Here is a 14,869-nt window from a genome sequence, read left to right on the forward strand (position 1 = left end):
TGCCACCGGTAATGCCCCCCCAGGTACCTGTGGGAAATCCAGGCCAGCCCCATCAGATGCCAATGGGTAACATATCTCAGCATTCACAAATGCCTGTGGAACCCCAAGCTCCACCAGGTAGTGTAAAACCCATGCAGGCAGGTGGTGTGAAGTTCGATGACAACAACCCATTCAGTGAAGGCTTCCAGGAGAGGGAAAGGAGGGAGAGGCTTAGGGAGCAGCAGGAGAGACAGCGGGTGCAACTCATGCAGGAAGTTGAACGACAGAGAGCTCTGAAACACCGTATGGAAATGGAACAGCAAGGGATGATAGGGCCTGAGGGGAACATGGCACCACTCGCTCAGATGCCATTTTTTAATGCAGAGCTGCCACAAGACTTCATGCAGCCTCAGAGGCCCCCCATACAACAACAGGCTCTTGGACCAATGTTTCACCAGCAGCAGGGCATGCAGCATGGAATGGGCTCACCACCTGGAACGTTTGTACAAGGTGAAAGGAGGGCCTTGATGGGCAATGGGATGATGCCCCCAGACATGGGGCCTGATAATCTTGCCCTGCAAACACCTAATTTTCCCCAAGGGCAGCCCAGGTCTCGTCAGTTCAGTGGCCCAGGAATGATGCTTCAGATGCCAGGTGAGGGTCCGGCTTTTGGGGGTGACTCGACACCTCTGCCTTCTAACTTTCCAGGCTCAGGTCAGTCTCTTATCCAACTCTACTCCAACATCATCCCAGATGAGAAAGGGAAAAAGAAGAGAACCCGCAAAAAGAAGAAAGATGATGACGCCGATTCAGTCAAGACACCCTCAACTCCACACTCTGACCTTACAGCCCCTCTCACACCATGTGTCTCAGACACCTCCTCAACTCCAACCAGAAATACCCATCTTTTCGGAGACCAGGACTTGTCTAGGTCCCCCTTACTGGGATCCTCCACCCCTAGTCATTCAGAGCTGGAAAGGCAGCTTTCTGGAGGAAATTCTGGACAACCTGGTCTCTCATCAGACACAGCCAGGACACAAGCTCAGGTGCATGACAGGATACTCAGCAATATAAAGCTGGAGCAGACTGATGCCAGTGATTGTCATGAGCCAAGAGAAGGGGCTGTTGGCTCTGAAATGAGTTCTGTGAAGGAGGAGGGTAGTAAAGGGAGTGCATCTCCCTTCCCTGCAGGGCCAAGTCCAAACAAGGGTGATGCTAGCAATGAGCTACTGAAACACCTTCTGAAGAACAAGAGCACACCCCCACCTGGGTTCTCCCAACAGAGGTCAGAGGAGAGCCTGCGCTCAGAGGAGGAAGAGTCTACAGACTGCAAAACCCTGCTGAGACAAAGCTCCATGGACAGCAGTGGGGTCAGTCTTTGTTAGTCATACATTTATAGAGCACTGAGGGGGTGATCAACATAGTGAGCCATAGAGGGGCTAAGTGTTTCAGCTGAGTGAGGTGTCACAGTTAAATTGGAATGAGTCATACAAATCAGTTATTTGAATGGGTCATAGTTTTGTGCTTGAAAATATTTAACTAGAAGCCATAAGCTGCACAAGTAATTTGAAGATTATTCACATCTGTTTATGCAGTAATATCTTTTTCATATCTCCAGGCATACTCAGATGGCACCGCTGACTTTCCTGGACCTCTTCTTCCTGAACAGGAGAAGAAGAAAGGGAGGAACAAGAGGGCACCAAAGGGAGGTGAGAAACCTGGCTCTCGCTACAAGAAGAGGAAAAAGGAAGGGGATGAGAGGCAACTGATGAACCCTGGCCCTGACACAGTAATGACCCAAATTAAACAGGTAAGGTTTTTAATCGCCTCTTCCTCATATGGCTGGTGAGAGCTGCATTGCTGCAGGTCTTTAGGAACAGAGGATTGTAGAAAGATTATAACTTGAAATCAGAATGCTTTAATCCAAATTTTACATTATTAATTACTGTCAGAACATAAAATTGTTTCTGTGAAGTGCATGGACACAGATTTCATATCATAAGTATATTGTTGTAATTAGGATGACAGTTGCACACCCAGGTGTTAGAAGCTGTTATTATTCAGGAGAGTGGATGGGGATTCATGATTATGAGTCCCTCGTTGATTGAGGCTTATTGATTTATACTTTATGAAACAGTTTCGTCCATTGGAAATACAGTATAGTATCTCACCATCAGATTAAATGCAGCTCAAAAGCTAAATGTACATGAACTATGTTAAGTATACAAGGGAATTTACAGCAGTGTTTTAAGAATTGCATTTTTGAAATGGTGAAAGCGTTTCAATTTTAAAAGAACAAACAGAGAAACTGCATTATGTAATAAGGTGAACAAGTTCTCTTAATTCATCAAATTATAAAACAAGTTAGCAGAAAAAGGAAACCAAAACAACAGTTTACTGGCCATTCAGACACAGCCATGATGTCACATCCTAAAGATTAATATAAAACGTATGTTACAACTTATTCTGTCTGAGATTGAATGATGCTGGATTGATAATAAATATAGTATATGCTGCATGCCTTATTGTTTTCAGCATTTTATATACTGTAGATATACAGCGCATTGTACAATTTTACGTAGTATTTATTTTTGGTGGTTAGTTATTGGACATAAATTGCCCTTAGTACTTGTGATATATTTCTGTCCCTTCCCCGTGATTGACTTTTTTTGTTTCTTTTTTTTTTCCTTCTGACACAGCAGCTTTCCCTGCTGCCTCTCATGGAACCTCTAATTGGGGTCAATTTTGCCCATTTTGCTCCCTATGGCAGTGGCCAACTCAACGGAGAAAACCTCTTGTCTGGTACTTTTGGCAGTGCCTCACTAGATGGAGTCTCCGACTACTACTCTCAACTGGCCTACAAGGTGAACTTTGCTAACCTTACTATGTTGGAACTGGGTAAAGATAATGACACATGTCTGCAGCATGATTTGCTGACTTTTAGTTGGAATTGTTTCCTACAGCAGAGTAATCTGAGCAATCCACCAACACCACCGGCATCTCTTCCTCCTACCCCACCACCTGTGAACCGTCAGAAAGCAATCAATGGATTTGCCACAACAGAAGAGCTGGCCAGCAAAGCTGCTGCCATGGGTAAGTTTGCAGGAGGGTGTACCTTAATGCCACATTTCATAATACTCATAGAACTATTCCCATAATATAGGATGGTCCATAATGCTTTATTGAAAGATTTTTTTTCTCCCACTATCTTACATTACATCACAGGTTCAGGGTATGGTGTATTTCAATAATTACAATAATTGTTATAATGGAAATTCTGCAAGAATTGTTTGTTTACATTAATTCTGCTATTGTGCTCCTATTTTATATAGTCTCGAAAGGCCTGGTTCCAAAGCCGCTACATGTCCCATTCAGGACCGAGGAAGATCTTCTAGCCCGGGCCATCGCACAGGGACCTAAAACTGTGGATGTTCCAGCTTCCCTCCCCACTCCTCCACACAACAACCAGGAGGAGCTCAGGTAATGGATAATTGACAGTAATTCTTTCTCACCGTTTTGTAGTTGGTTATTGCACCATTAAAAGCTCTCAAGCATTTGTTCAGGTCGTTTAACCCTGTTACAATAATAGTCTGGTGGCATGGTTTTGACAAAGGCGGTTAAAAGTTTCTTTGTCCCCCATTACATGTTAACAGTAACAGAGGACAGGAGCCTTCCAAAGACAGGGACACACCTGACAGTTTTGTTCCATCCTCATCTCCTGAGAGCGTGGTTGGAGTAGAGATCAGTCGCTACCCAGACCTTTCTCTGGTGAAGGAAGAGCCACCATCCCCCTGCCTGTCTCCTATCCTGCCCATGCTTCCTGCACCTGATGGGAAAAGTAAACAAATACTGAAATACAATTAATTGGATATTTTTGTGTATGCAGTTTAAACACACATCCCTGGCATAACTTAACATTGTCCTCCCTTTTTATCCTCAAGTGTCTGAGATCAAACTGCAAGATATCAAGACTGAAGCTTCTGCGATGTTCTTTGGCTCCCCCTTTGGCCCCATGTCTAATGATTCCAAACAAGGGCTGGTTTCTGTAGCTATCACACTGAGACCAGCTGCAGCTGAGGTAAGAATATTTTAATTCACAGAATTTAAGATGATTTCAATATTACCTTCTTTCACTAACGCTGAGTCAAAAAGGCAAAATCTACTTGAACACTTACCTCCTCTCTCCTCATCTGTCCCTCTCTGTCTTCCCTAATCTATTTTTCCTCTCTCTATGGACGTGCACAAACATGTCATAATAATATGGACTATGATAGGCTAGTTATTTTTCTATGAAAATTAAGTTTTTTTTTTCAGCCAACTGACAGCAGGGAAGATTTTGGTGTGGCAGAACACCACAGAGAAATGTTACAAGTGGAAACACTGTACATATTACCACATTTAAAGCCACTCTCTACTAGTTAAAACATACCATTTTCAGGTAATTAAGTGTCCAATTTCTGCATTTTCCTCTCCAAAATAAATATTTCAGTTAAAGTCTAACATGCTTGTTTAGGTTGTTGAGTCAGGCATGCAAACCAAAGTGAGGAACATCCACTAATACATTTTTCACACAACTTAAATTTAGAAATATCTGATAGAAGGCTGGTGCTTGTTTAAACATATTTACCTTATAAATATACAACCACAATAGCACTGTATAAAATGTCCAGGAATGCAAATAGCAAGCCAGAAGAGGTCCACAAGAGATTCAATGAAAGACTCAATTTACTTAACTTTTGTTTGTTTTTTTTCCCCTCAGAACATCATAGGTGTGGTGGCGGCCATTTCAGACTTGCTGTGTGTGAAGATCCCCAGCAGTTATGAGGTCAGCAGCACTCCAGACAGGGGGTCCCTATCTGTGCTCAGTGGTCCAAGGGCAGGTCCCCATGGCATGGAGCCTCAGCCCCCCATGCTATACCACATACAAGGTGACAGTGGAGGGCTTCATGGGCGGCCAGGACAGATGATAAGACCTGGTGGAGCACAGGGCATGATGCAGCAGCCACAGGCGCATCATTTCCGCTTCCACCTCAGTAGCCCAGGTGAGGGAATAAGCCTAAATTAAACAAGAGCATTTCTGATTCTCCCAAGTAGTCTAACCCAACTTTCAACACAAACATCACATCTGATTTAAATGTAACATGATGGCTTCCTGTGAAAAAGCACAAAGCTGTTATGTAAACTCAATATGTAATAATTTCTCTTCAAACATCCACAGGAGCAATTACTTTTTTAACAGTATATACCAATAGCATTTTTGTCTCACACGTAATTATTTCTCTGTGAGTGCAGTGTAAAGCCTGGGTGCTGACAGCCATTTTGATGGATTGCAATGATTCTTTCCTGCTTAAAAAAACACAGTAAACTGTTTCTAAACTCCTGCTCATTGCTGTCAGAGCAGAAACGGGCCTAATGGGAGCTGTCAGCACAGAAATGTGGACAACTCAGAGAGAGCCAGTGACAGTTGCCTCTGTTGTCTAGTTTCATTTGTTGCTGGTGGTTTTATTTTCAAAGGTTATATTTATTTGTTTACCAAAAATCAAGTATCATAACACTGCAGGTTTACAATCTCAGAATGCATTTGGAAATGAATATAAAACATCCTCTCTGTTCATTCAGGTGCAGCTGTGGCTCGAGGACCTGATCAGAAGACCCCTGCCAGCCCTGGATGTAAACCTCAATGGTGCTGCCACTGTAAGGTGGTGGTTCTGGGCCATGGCGTACAGAAATCCATCAGAGATTTCCCTGCCCACTTGAAGGTACTGAGTCAAATAGCCCCGAGTATTCCTGAGGGCAGCATATTAAGTAGGAAGGCCACACTTCAACTGAAAAACCTGGATGCTGAAAGTGTAGTTTAGACACAATTTTAGCTGAATAAAGAGAGGAGATACTGCTTCCCATTTTCTTCCTCAAGTATCACAGTAGCAGCTAATAGGTAGTCAGCAGTATATCATGTCCAAATAGCTGTACAACCGAAAAGTCTAGTCAAGTACAACAGGCTTTAATTATACAGATAGTAACAGTTCATAAAAAGCCCTCTCTGCTAAACACCTATGGATGGTTTTGTTATTGATTTCCCAGTGGATTTTCCACATAAGCAGTGAGTGTAAGCCCAGACATTTTACTATAGAGGATATATTATGTACTTTCAGCCTGAAGCACCACACACATCCATCTGTTCATACACACACAGCCCGACTGTGAGACTGATTATGTAAATCAATCCTTCTGGAGTTGAATCCAATATGGATCTATTATTGGGTTAAACAGCATACCTTATGACTCTACTCTTGAGAGTACTGCGGCTATTTAAAAAGTGCATATTTGATGTTTTATTTCATAATTTATTTTATTGCCAGTTGAGCTTAAGCGGTGTGTATATTGGTCAGGCGTTGATTTTACACCTCATTCCTTATTCAGCCTGGGAAAACATGGTCTGGTTTTTCTCACAAGGAATCTGCACACCATTTGAAATCTGAAGAAGACCTGGTCTTCTGCAGTCACAGCTGCTTCCTACTCTACTGTTCCTCATCACCGTTGCAGTCCAGATCAACTACAGACACTAAGGTTTGTAACAGCATAACGCATATAGAAACACCACAGTGTGTCTAAATGATATAGAAATAATGTGACTGTTTTGTTTTTCAGGAGTCATTGTCCCTTCTGCCAGGTTCAGAGCAAACTGAGAGCCTTTCTAAAGCACAACATCAATACAGCAACAACATGTCATCGCTGGATGTTCATTGCCTGGCTCAGCTTCAGCCCAAACTCTCTCCCCCCTCTACCCCTCCTATCCCCTTCCCCACAGCAGGCGAGACACCCAAGATAGAGTCAAAGTCTGATGCCATCAAAGTGACAGTGAAGCTAAAGGCTCGGCCACGGTCCCATGATGGCTGGCACCAGGCCGCTGGAGGAAGTGGGCAGTCCAGGTGGTTGTGCCAAGAGGGATTTCCCACCTTCCAGATGAAGATAAGATTGATGAGCTCCTCAAGAAACTCGGAGCCTCCCTCCGCCCTCCCGCCTCCCTCCGGGACCAGAGACGTTGCTGTTTCTGCCACCAGTTTGGAGATGGGATCACTGATGGCCCTGCAAGGCTGCTTAATCTCGATCTTGATGTATGGGTTCACCTAAATTGTGCCCTGTGGTCGACTGAAGTGTATGAGACTCAGGCTGGTGCCCTCATCAATGTGGAGCTTGCACTGCGTCGCGGTCAAACAATACGCTGCGCCTACTGTCAGCAGACTGGAGCCACCAGCGGCTGCCACCGCCTACGCTGCACAAATGTCTACCATTTCACCTGTGCTCTGCAAGCACAGTGCACCTTCTTCAAGGACAAGACCATGCTATGCCATGCCCACAGACCCCGGGGAACAGCTGGACAAGCACTGGAGCATGAGCTGCGTTGTTTTGCTGTCTTCCGGCGCGTCTATGTCCAAAGAGACGAAGTGCGTCAGATTGCCACTGCGGTGCAGCAGCCCGAGTTAGGCTATACATTTCGAGTCGGCAGCCTGGTGTTACATGCAATGGGCCAACTAACCCCTCTACAAATGGCAGATTTCCATTCCCCAACAGCCATCTTTCCAGTTGGCTATGAGGCTTGCCGGATTTACTGGAGCATGCGCCATGGCAACCGACGTTGCCGCTACATCTGTTCTGTTGAAGATAAAGAAGGACTGCCAGAGTTTACCATCAGGGTCATCGAACAGGGCTACCAAGACCTGGTCCTGACTGACACAACTGCAAAAGGTTTGTCCTCATTGATTCCTGAGAGAAATATGAGCCTTTTCAAAGTATAGTTTTTAACCATCATGTGTGCTTGTCTCACTGTAATAAGGCGTGTGGGATAAGGTTCTGGGTCCCGTTGCTGAGAAAAGAACTGAATCGGGCACTCTGAAGCTGTTCCCTGTTTACCTAAAAGGAGAGGACCTGTTTGGCCTCACAGTCCCTGCAGTCACCAAGATCACTGAATCGGTTTGTAGCTGCTTTTTAGTGTTTTACTCTGGTTAAAGAACAGGACATTTAAACAAATATTTGGATCATTCTGTGGAAGCAGCAGCATACAAGCCTTCTTTACTTCTTCATTTCAGCTGCCAGGAGTGGAGGCTTGTGACAGGTACTCTTTCCGTTACGGACGCAACCCTCTTGTGGAGTTGCCTCTTATGTTCAATCCAGCTGGCAGTGCCCGTGCCCAGCCAAGAACAAGCTCTCACTACACTTCACTGGTGATAAGGTAACAGTGGTTCATATTGACATGAATTTGTGGCCACAGGGTGTCTCTGGGCATTTCCCTAATTCACAGTTATCCAAAAAATTACTGAGTTATTAGTGTTTTCACTTTCCCTCTTTCAACATAAAGGCCACAACCACAGGTTGTATCCGGCAGTAATGCCAGGTCTAACCAGAATGTGGCCCAAGGAGAAGGTGGCACCCCCCATAACAAGTCACCGGTAGTGCATCCCAGGTCCTCTCAGTACCGCTGGATGAAGAGTGAGTGGAGAGCCAATGTCTATCTGGCCCGCTCTCGCATCCAGGTGAGTCTTAAAATAAATATTCTACAACATTTTCAGTTATGATTGATAATGATGCTTCTCCTGTGAACAAAATTAATACATACTTGTATCGTATGTTCACAGGGCCTTGGGCTGTTTGCTGCTAGAGACATTGAAAAGCATACTATGGTGATCGAGTACAATGGAACCATCCTCCGAAATGAGGTCACCATCAGGAAGGAAAATATCTATAGATCTCAGGTATACATTTGTTTGAAATACTTTTTGAGCTAAAATTCCTCTTATCCAAAATTAGTTTTGCCAACACAGCAAGTCAATTTTCTTTCCTTCCTTACAGAACCGAGCAGTGTTTATGTTCCGCATCGACAGCGAGCATGTTGTTGATGCCACTCGAACTGGAGGGCTAGCAAGGTACTCTGAGATTCCACTGATCATTTTTTACATTTTTCTAAGCATTTAACAAGAACATAAAATTGCTTTTCTTTCTTTTTTTGAAATTCATATTCAGGTTCTCAGATTTTTGTTCTGAATGGACAAGAAAGAAAATGTGTTTATATATCTGGTTTTTGGAAAACAAAAACTCAGCATGCAGAAAGCCTGCAATCTGTAGCAGTGTCTGAGCTATGCTGCTCCATTTCACATATAGTCAAACTGCCTTTCAGCTGATCAGGAAAAATGCTGGTTTAAAAGCAGAACATACTGTTTCTCTGCCTCCGTCTCCCAGCATAGCATAGTCAACCATGTATTTGCATGTCTGTGTGGTTAAATTAGTTTTAGCCTGTTTTATATTACAAATGACCAGCATTATTTTTATGGCTTCTACATAAATCACTTTTTTGTTTTGTTAAACTATCATCACATGTTATCCTAAATTGTGTGCATTGGAACAACTGCTGCTTCTATCTAAACTACTATTTCGTTTTCAAAGCTCCGGCTGGACATGTTTGGCCATTATATACTATAAGCTTGTTGGGTCTGCGTCATGTTTGGACAGAAATATGCAGCTCAATACGTGCTCTAATTCAAGATAACGCATCATTAGACAGTCTAACAGTCCAGTGCTGCTCTTGAAGCCACAGATTGAAGCCATTTTGCAAGTCGTTTTAAAAACTTGGATTATTCTGTACTTGATGTGACTGTTTTATTTAATTTTATTAGAATGTAAAGGCATTTTAAAAAAAGAATATGAATTTTTAAGCTAAAGTTTTTTAAATTCAGATTTAGAGTACAAATACTATGGGATATAAAATTTACTCTTGATGATCATTGTAAATGTAAAATGGAACATAGAGCTACACACTTTATAGCCATGGTGAGAGATTAATGCCTTTTTCATGTTCGGTTTGTTCTACAGATATATCAACCACTCTTGTGCCCCGAACTGTGTTGCTGAGGTGGTAACATGTGAAAGGGGTTACAAGATCATCATCAGCTCCATTCGCAGAATAGAAAAAGGAGAGGAGGTAGGTGTCTGTCTCTGTGATGAGTGTGGAGAGTGTTAGGGGTTTGATGGCATTTTATTGAACCTGAATCCAGTTCCTGATCCACTTATCAAATCTGAATCCTTTCAAGTCCCTTATCGAATCTGATTAATAATAATTATACTAATACATTTATTCATATATCACTTTTCAAGGAATTCAGAGACACTTAAGTTTGTATAAAAATATGTATTTTAATTGTATGCACTACAGCAGCAAAACAACTTTAAACTTTTTTTGGGAACAAACTGTGCAATATTTATGATTCTAGCTTATTTTAACCACAGCTGGTCATTTTACTTGTGATTACAGACCATTTACCAGACAGTCTGATACTGACACTAACTACAGTATGAACTATCAAGCCTAAACCATGGACATTCTGCTGAGCTCTAGTGTTGTAGTTGATGTTATCACTGCTCTGTGACATTCATTAACCCTGTCCTCCCTCATGTTTCCATGTGCCGTGTTTGCTCCCCAATGGGGGGCTGTGCTGCAGCTGCAGAAGCTCACAACAGTGAAAGTAATAAGTCTACTTTATCATTCAGTTAATTTCATTTTAATAAATCACTGGGAGTTTGCTGAGCTATGAACTCAGCTTTATCTAAAGGTGGACTGGTTGTTGAACTGCTACAGCTCTGACAGATCACACTACACCAGCAGTAGACTGTGTGAGGCCTGAGCACTCCTCCTGAGCTGTCCTTCTTATATTATTTAAATACAACTTTAACATGATGGACACTAGAATACTATTTAAACAAAGCACAGGTTGTCCCCTCTTTCTCCATGAGTACAGACCTACAAATATGACTTTTTGCAGTTGTTTGACTTTGGCTTTGACTTCAGAGTGGTTAAGCAGGTCTGCCGTGTTTGGTTACGACAGCATTTTACCCCCCAGTCTTTATTTACATAAGATGCAATAGGCTACATAGCCTAGCATAATGCATATAACAGTCTCACTAAGTTATCACTAGTTTCTAAACATTTTATTTCCCTTTGGTGACGTCTGTATTATCAGAGATGCCAAAGAGTGTAAACTAAACAGAGAACATTAATGACAGGTTCGATAAGGGATTCTTTTGGCCATGAAGCTTAGTGAACCTGGATATTTCACCAACTCGGGACCGGATCCAAAATAGAACCGGCTATCGGAACCCAGCCCTAATGAGTGTGGTTGTACAGACACTGATGTTTCTCTCCTTGTTCTCCAGCTGTGTTTTGACTACCAGTTTGACACGGTGGAGGGTCAGCACAAGATCGCCTGCCACTGTGGAGCTCCTGAATGCAGGAAGTGGATTAACTGACTAAAACGACAAACCTAAATACATTCCTAAATGCTATAGCTTGTGAATGCTGTGATCTCTGCACAGAGGAAAAGAAGCCTTCACACTGAAGTCATTTTATGAATGAGCAGAAGGCCTGAACCCGAGGAGAGGAACAAATTTGTGTCGACTCATCAAGATCATATTAAAACAAAATGGGTGGAGGAAGCAACAGTGTAACACAGTAGCAGGATGTGATTTATGCCACATGTGGCTCTGTTGTATGGGATGCATCTGTCCGTGTGTATGCATCTGTGTGTTTGTCGGGTTGTACATGAGGTGCGGAATCCACCACCGAATGAGAAAGCACTGTGCAGGGTGCGGCCTTATTGCTTACTAAGGGCAGGCCCTTTTGTTTCATACTGTTAATGTATACCGTATGAGTAAATGTAGACATCACTGAATGAGGAATGTACAGCAATGATTACCACGAAGGGAATATTAACTTGCACTAAAAAAAAGAAAATAAACAAAAAAACCACCCCACACACACAAACTTTTAAAATACTTGATTCCATGAGTCAGTTTTATCATAGGTCTCTGTCATGTGATATGTGTGGAATTTGAGAGGTTTTGTATTTATTACTGAATGAATGAATCTTATTCTCAAAATGATGAGATTGAGTTAAAGAAGGCTAGATTGCTATTGTTTTTGAAGATTGAAGAAGAAATGCTGTTACTTTTGTATAAATGTACATAAAGAAAACTATAGGAATAACCGACCAAATACTACCTTAACCTTCTTGATGTTTGGGTGTTTTTAAATTGTTTCTGTTCTGTTTGTCATTGAAATTTATTTAAGATGGACGTTATTTCAATTTGAGAGTATATATTATGGTTACTCTGTACAGAATTTGTAATATAACCACAATAATTCACAAAGTATTTTTGTTGTATTAAAAGTAAGGTATTGTAGCGTAGTGTTTTGTGACTTTCACATACTTTGACCACTCAAAAAGGAAATATTTTTGTTGACTAACGTAACGAGTTATCAGTTACAGAATAAAAAAAAAAAAAAGAAATAGTAAGAGATCTGTGTGATCTGTTTGCTGTTAATCAGGTTTGATTTTGAAGAACTGTGAATTTGGTTTTGAAACCCAAAAACAGCTTTTTAACTTTTTAACACAAATAGGAGCACCAACATGTATTTACTTTTCTGTTTTTACTTTACTTTGAAAATAAGGTGCAAACGTCTAATGATATTGTGCGTTAGACGAACCAGCATGTGACAGATGTAACTGGGAGCTCTTATTTGGAACCATAGGTTCTACCTTTTTGACAGAAATGGCATTCTGCTTAATCAAATATTTCTTATACTGACACTTCACAAGTCACATGCTTAGAAACAAGAGTTTTTGCGTGCACAATTTCAAGTTGACTGTAAAATTTTGGAGACAGTCTTAGAACTTGTAATGTATATGGCATGTATTTTTTTAACTTTCTGAAGACTCAATTGTATATATTTTCTCAATGAATGGTTGTAACAAAATTGTTTCTTGGATATTTTTCTTCTCTTGTATGATATCACATCATCCTGCCAGTGTGTTTGTGCTACATTTTCTTGGTCATGTAAAGTAGGTTTTTTTTTTGTTTGTTTTTTCTGTTTTTGTTTTTTTGAAAAAGCCTTTTGAAGTGTACAGATTGAGGTTTGGAGTTTGTGGAACTGAATTTAGAAACATTTACAAAAATAAACTATTTTACATGTTAGCATGTGTATTTGTCAATTTGCACACATTTTTAGTTTGAATATTTGAGAATAATGTTTTTAGCTTCCCTAGCACTGATGATTTGAAATGGCTGTAAACCACTAGACAAAGAGCCAAGCAAGGTGAGGACAAATGGTGGTAACTTCAGACCCCTTCACTTTTTTTCATGTTTTATGTTTTTTGGCAAATGTATTAAAGACAAACCGATATGTTGACATAAGTATTGTCATTGACATAAGCATCAGACTCTTAGTGCTTAGTTAAAGCATGTTTGGAAGCAAATACAGCCGTAGGTCTTCTTTGGCATGACCTGTTGAGCTTTGCACAGACTTTTCTTTTCAGTATTTTCTGTCCTTCTCTGTAGATCCTCTCAAGCTCTGTCAGATTGGATGGAGACCACTGGTGGACAGCCATTTTCAGGTCCCTACAGAGATGTTCTGTTATTAGGGTCAAGTCAAGGCTCTGGCATTTACAGAGTTGGCCCTAAGCCACTCTGGCATTGTCTTTGCTGTGTGCTCATTGTCCTGTTTGAAGGTGACCCTTTATACAAACTTTTGTCACGTGTCTGATCACTGAGAAGAGGCTTCTGTCTGGCCAACCTCCCATACAGCTTGGTTTTTGTTCTGTCTTTGCCTTGTCATCTGTGAGACCTTATATAGACAGGTGTGAGAGTTTACCACAGGTGGATTCCAATCAAGTTGTAGAAACAGCTCACAGATGATCAAGACAAATGGAAGGCACCTGAGCTAAATTTCAGATGTCATTGTAGCTCAGTACTTAAGTCATTGTGATATTTAACTTTTTTTTATTATTTGCAAACATTTCTAAAATGTTATTTTTGTCCTGATTGGGATACTAAGTGAAGAATAAGGTTCCAGTGTAAAATGAAAAAAGTGAAGGGGTCTAAATACTTTCTGAATGCACTGTACTGTATATTTAATAGAGTAGCCTTTAAAAGACTGTTGCGTTGCCAAGGATGGAATCAAATACATCGGTGGCTCTCAACCTTATTGGCTTGAGGCCAATAACGGGCTGCAGCCTGCAATTATTGTTATTTTCACGATTAATCATTTGGTCTATGAGTTGTCTGAAGATAGTGAAAATGCCTGTCACAAACTGACATAATTAAATTGTGTAATCTGTCCACTGTTCATAACCCAAATATCTTCAGTTTGTTGTCATGGAAGACTGGGAGAATGAGCAAATATTCACTTTTGAGGAGCTGGAATCTTAAATGATTCACACAGTGACACAGCAGATCAGCTAGTCTGATGATAGTTTTGCAAAAGACGAGGTATAGTGGTAGGTTTCAGAGCTACTGGATTCACATGTAGTGTGCTGTGAGCATTGTACTCTGTATTTGATGAGATTGAAGGTGAAGTAAAAAGGTTAGTGGAGGCCTTAAGGTCAGAGGGGCGATGCGGGTTAATCTGGCCTTGTGACTTTCAAAAAGTACATACAGAAATACAACACTAATAAAACTAGAGGAAGATATTTCACTCTTATCCAAATGGCATCACAATCCTCTAACTTTTCTCTTAATGAGTAGAATACAGTGTCCTAGTCAGTAGCCCTTTTAACTTTATGTCAGTTTACCCACATCAGACAGAATAACTCGGCTTGTGACAGCTCACCTCCTGCCCTTTCACAATAGGCACTTTCTCATAATCTACATTATTATTCATGCTAAAAATATAGTGGTCCTTGCACTAGCTCCCAGTGGACATTAGAGCTGATTAACAGCTTATTGTTTATATCTGAGTTGTACTGACATCTGTTGGTTAAGTACCTGTGTACGTCAAATCTGCCTGGTGTTGTGTCAAATTCAGCTTCCCTTCCAAAGACTTGTTTTCCCAGCTATGTGCCCTCGC

The 14,869-nt window shown here is 41.4% G+C and overlaps 1 protein-coding gene across 1 annotated transcript in view; it reads left to right on the forward strand.

Annotated features, from left to right (window-relative positions):
• The window catches only part of kmt2cb (lysine (K)-specific methyltransferase 2Cb), a 69,055-nt gene extending 55,922 nt beyond the window's left edge, over nt 1-13,133 (forward strand). Inside the window, 19 exon segments of the mRNA XM_020595866.1 lie at nt 9-1,349; nt 1,598-1,789; nt 2,679-2,843; nt 2,943-3,072; nt 3,312-3,459; nt 3,633-3,817; nt 3,921-4,057; nt 4,739-5,021; nt 5,599-5,738; nt 6,433-6,546; nt 6,628-6,880; nt 6,883-7,725; nt 7,814-7,950; nt 8,067-8,209; nt 8,336-8,510; nt 8,613-8,729; nt 8,827-8,900; nt 9,844-9,952; nt 11,182-13,133. Coding sequence (XP_020451522.1) covers nt 9-1,349; nt 1,598-1,789; nt 2,679-2,843; nt 2,943-3,072; nt 3,312-3,459; nt 3,633-3,817; nt 3,921-4,057; nt 4,739-5,021; nt 5,599-5,738; nt 6,433-6,546; nt 6,628-6,880; nt 6,883-7,725; nt 7,814-7,950; nt 8,067-8,209; nt 8,336-8,510; nt 8,613-8,729; nt 8,827-8,900; nt 9,844-9,952; nt 11,182-11,274 — 4,779 coding nt within the window. The 3' untranslated portion in view covers nt 11,275-13,133.
• The last annotated feature ends 1,736 nt before the right edge of the window (nt 13,134-14,869 follow it).

Source organism: Monopterus albus, unplaced genomic scaffold (assembly GCF_001952655.1).
Source record: "Monopterus albus unplaced genomic scaffold, M_albus_1.0 scaffold28.1, whole genome shotgun sequence".
Lineage (NCBI taxonomy): Eukaryota > Metazoa > Chordata > Actinopteri > Synbranchiformes > Synbranchidae > Monopterus > Monopterus albus.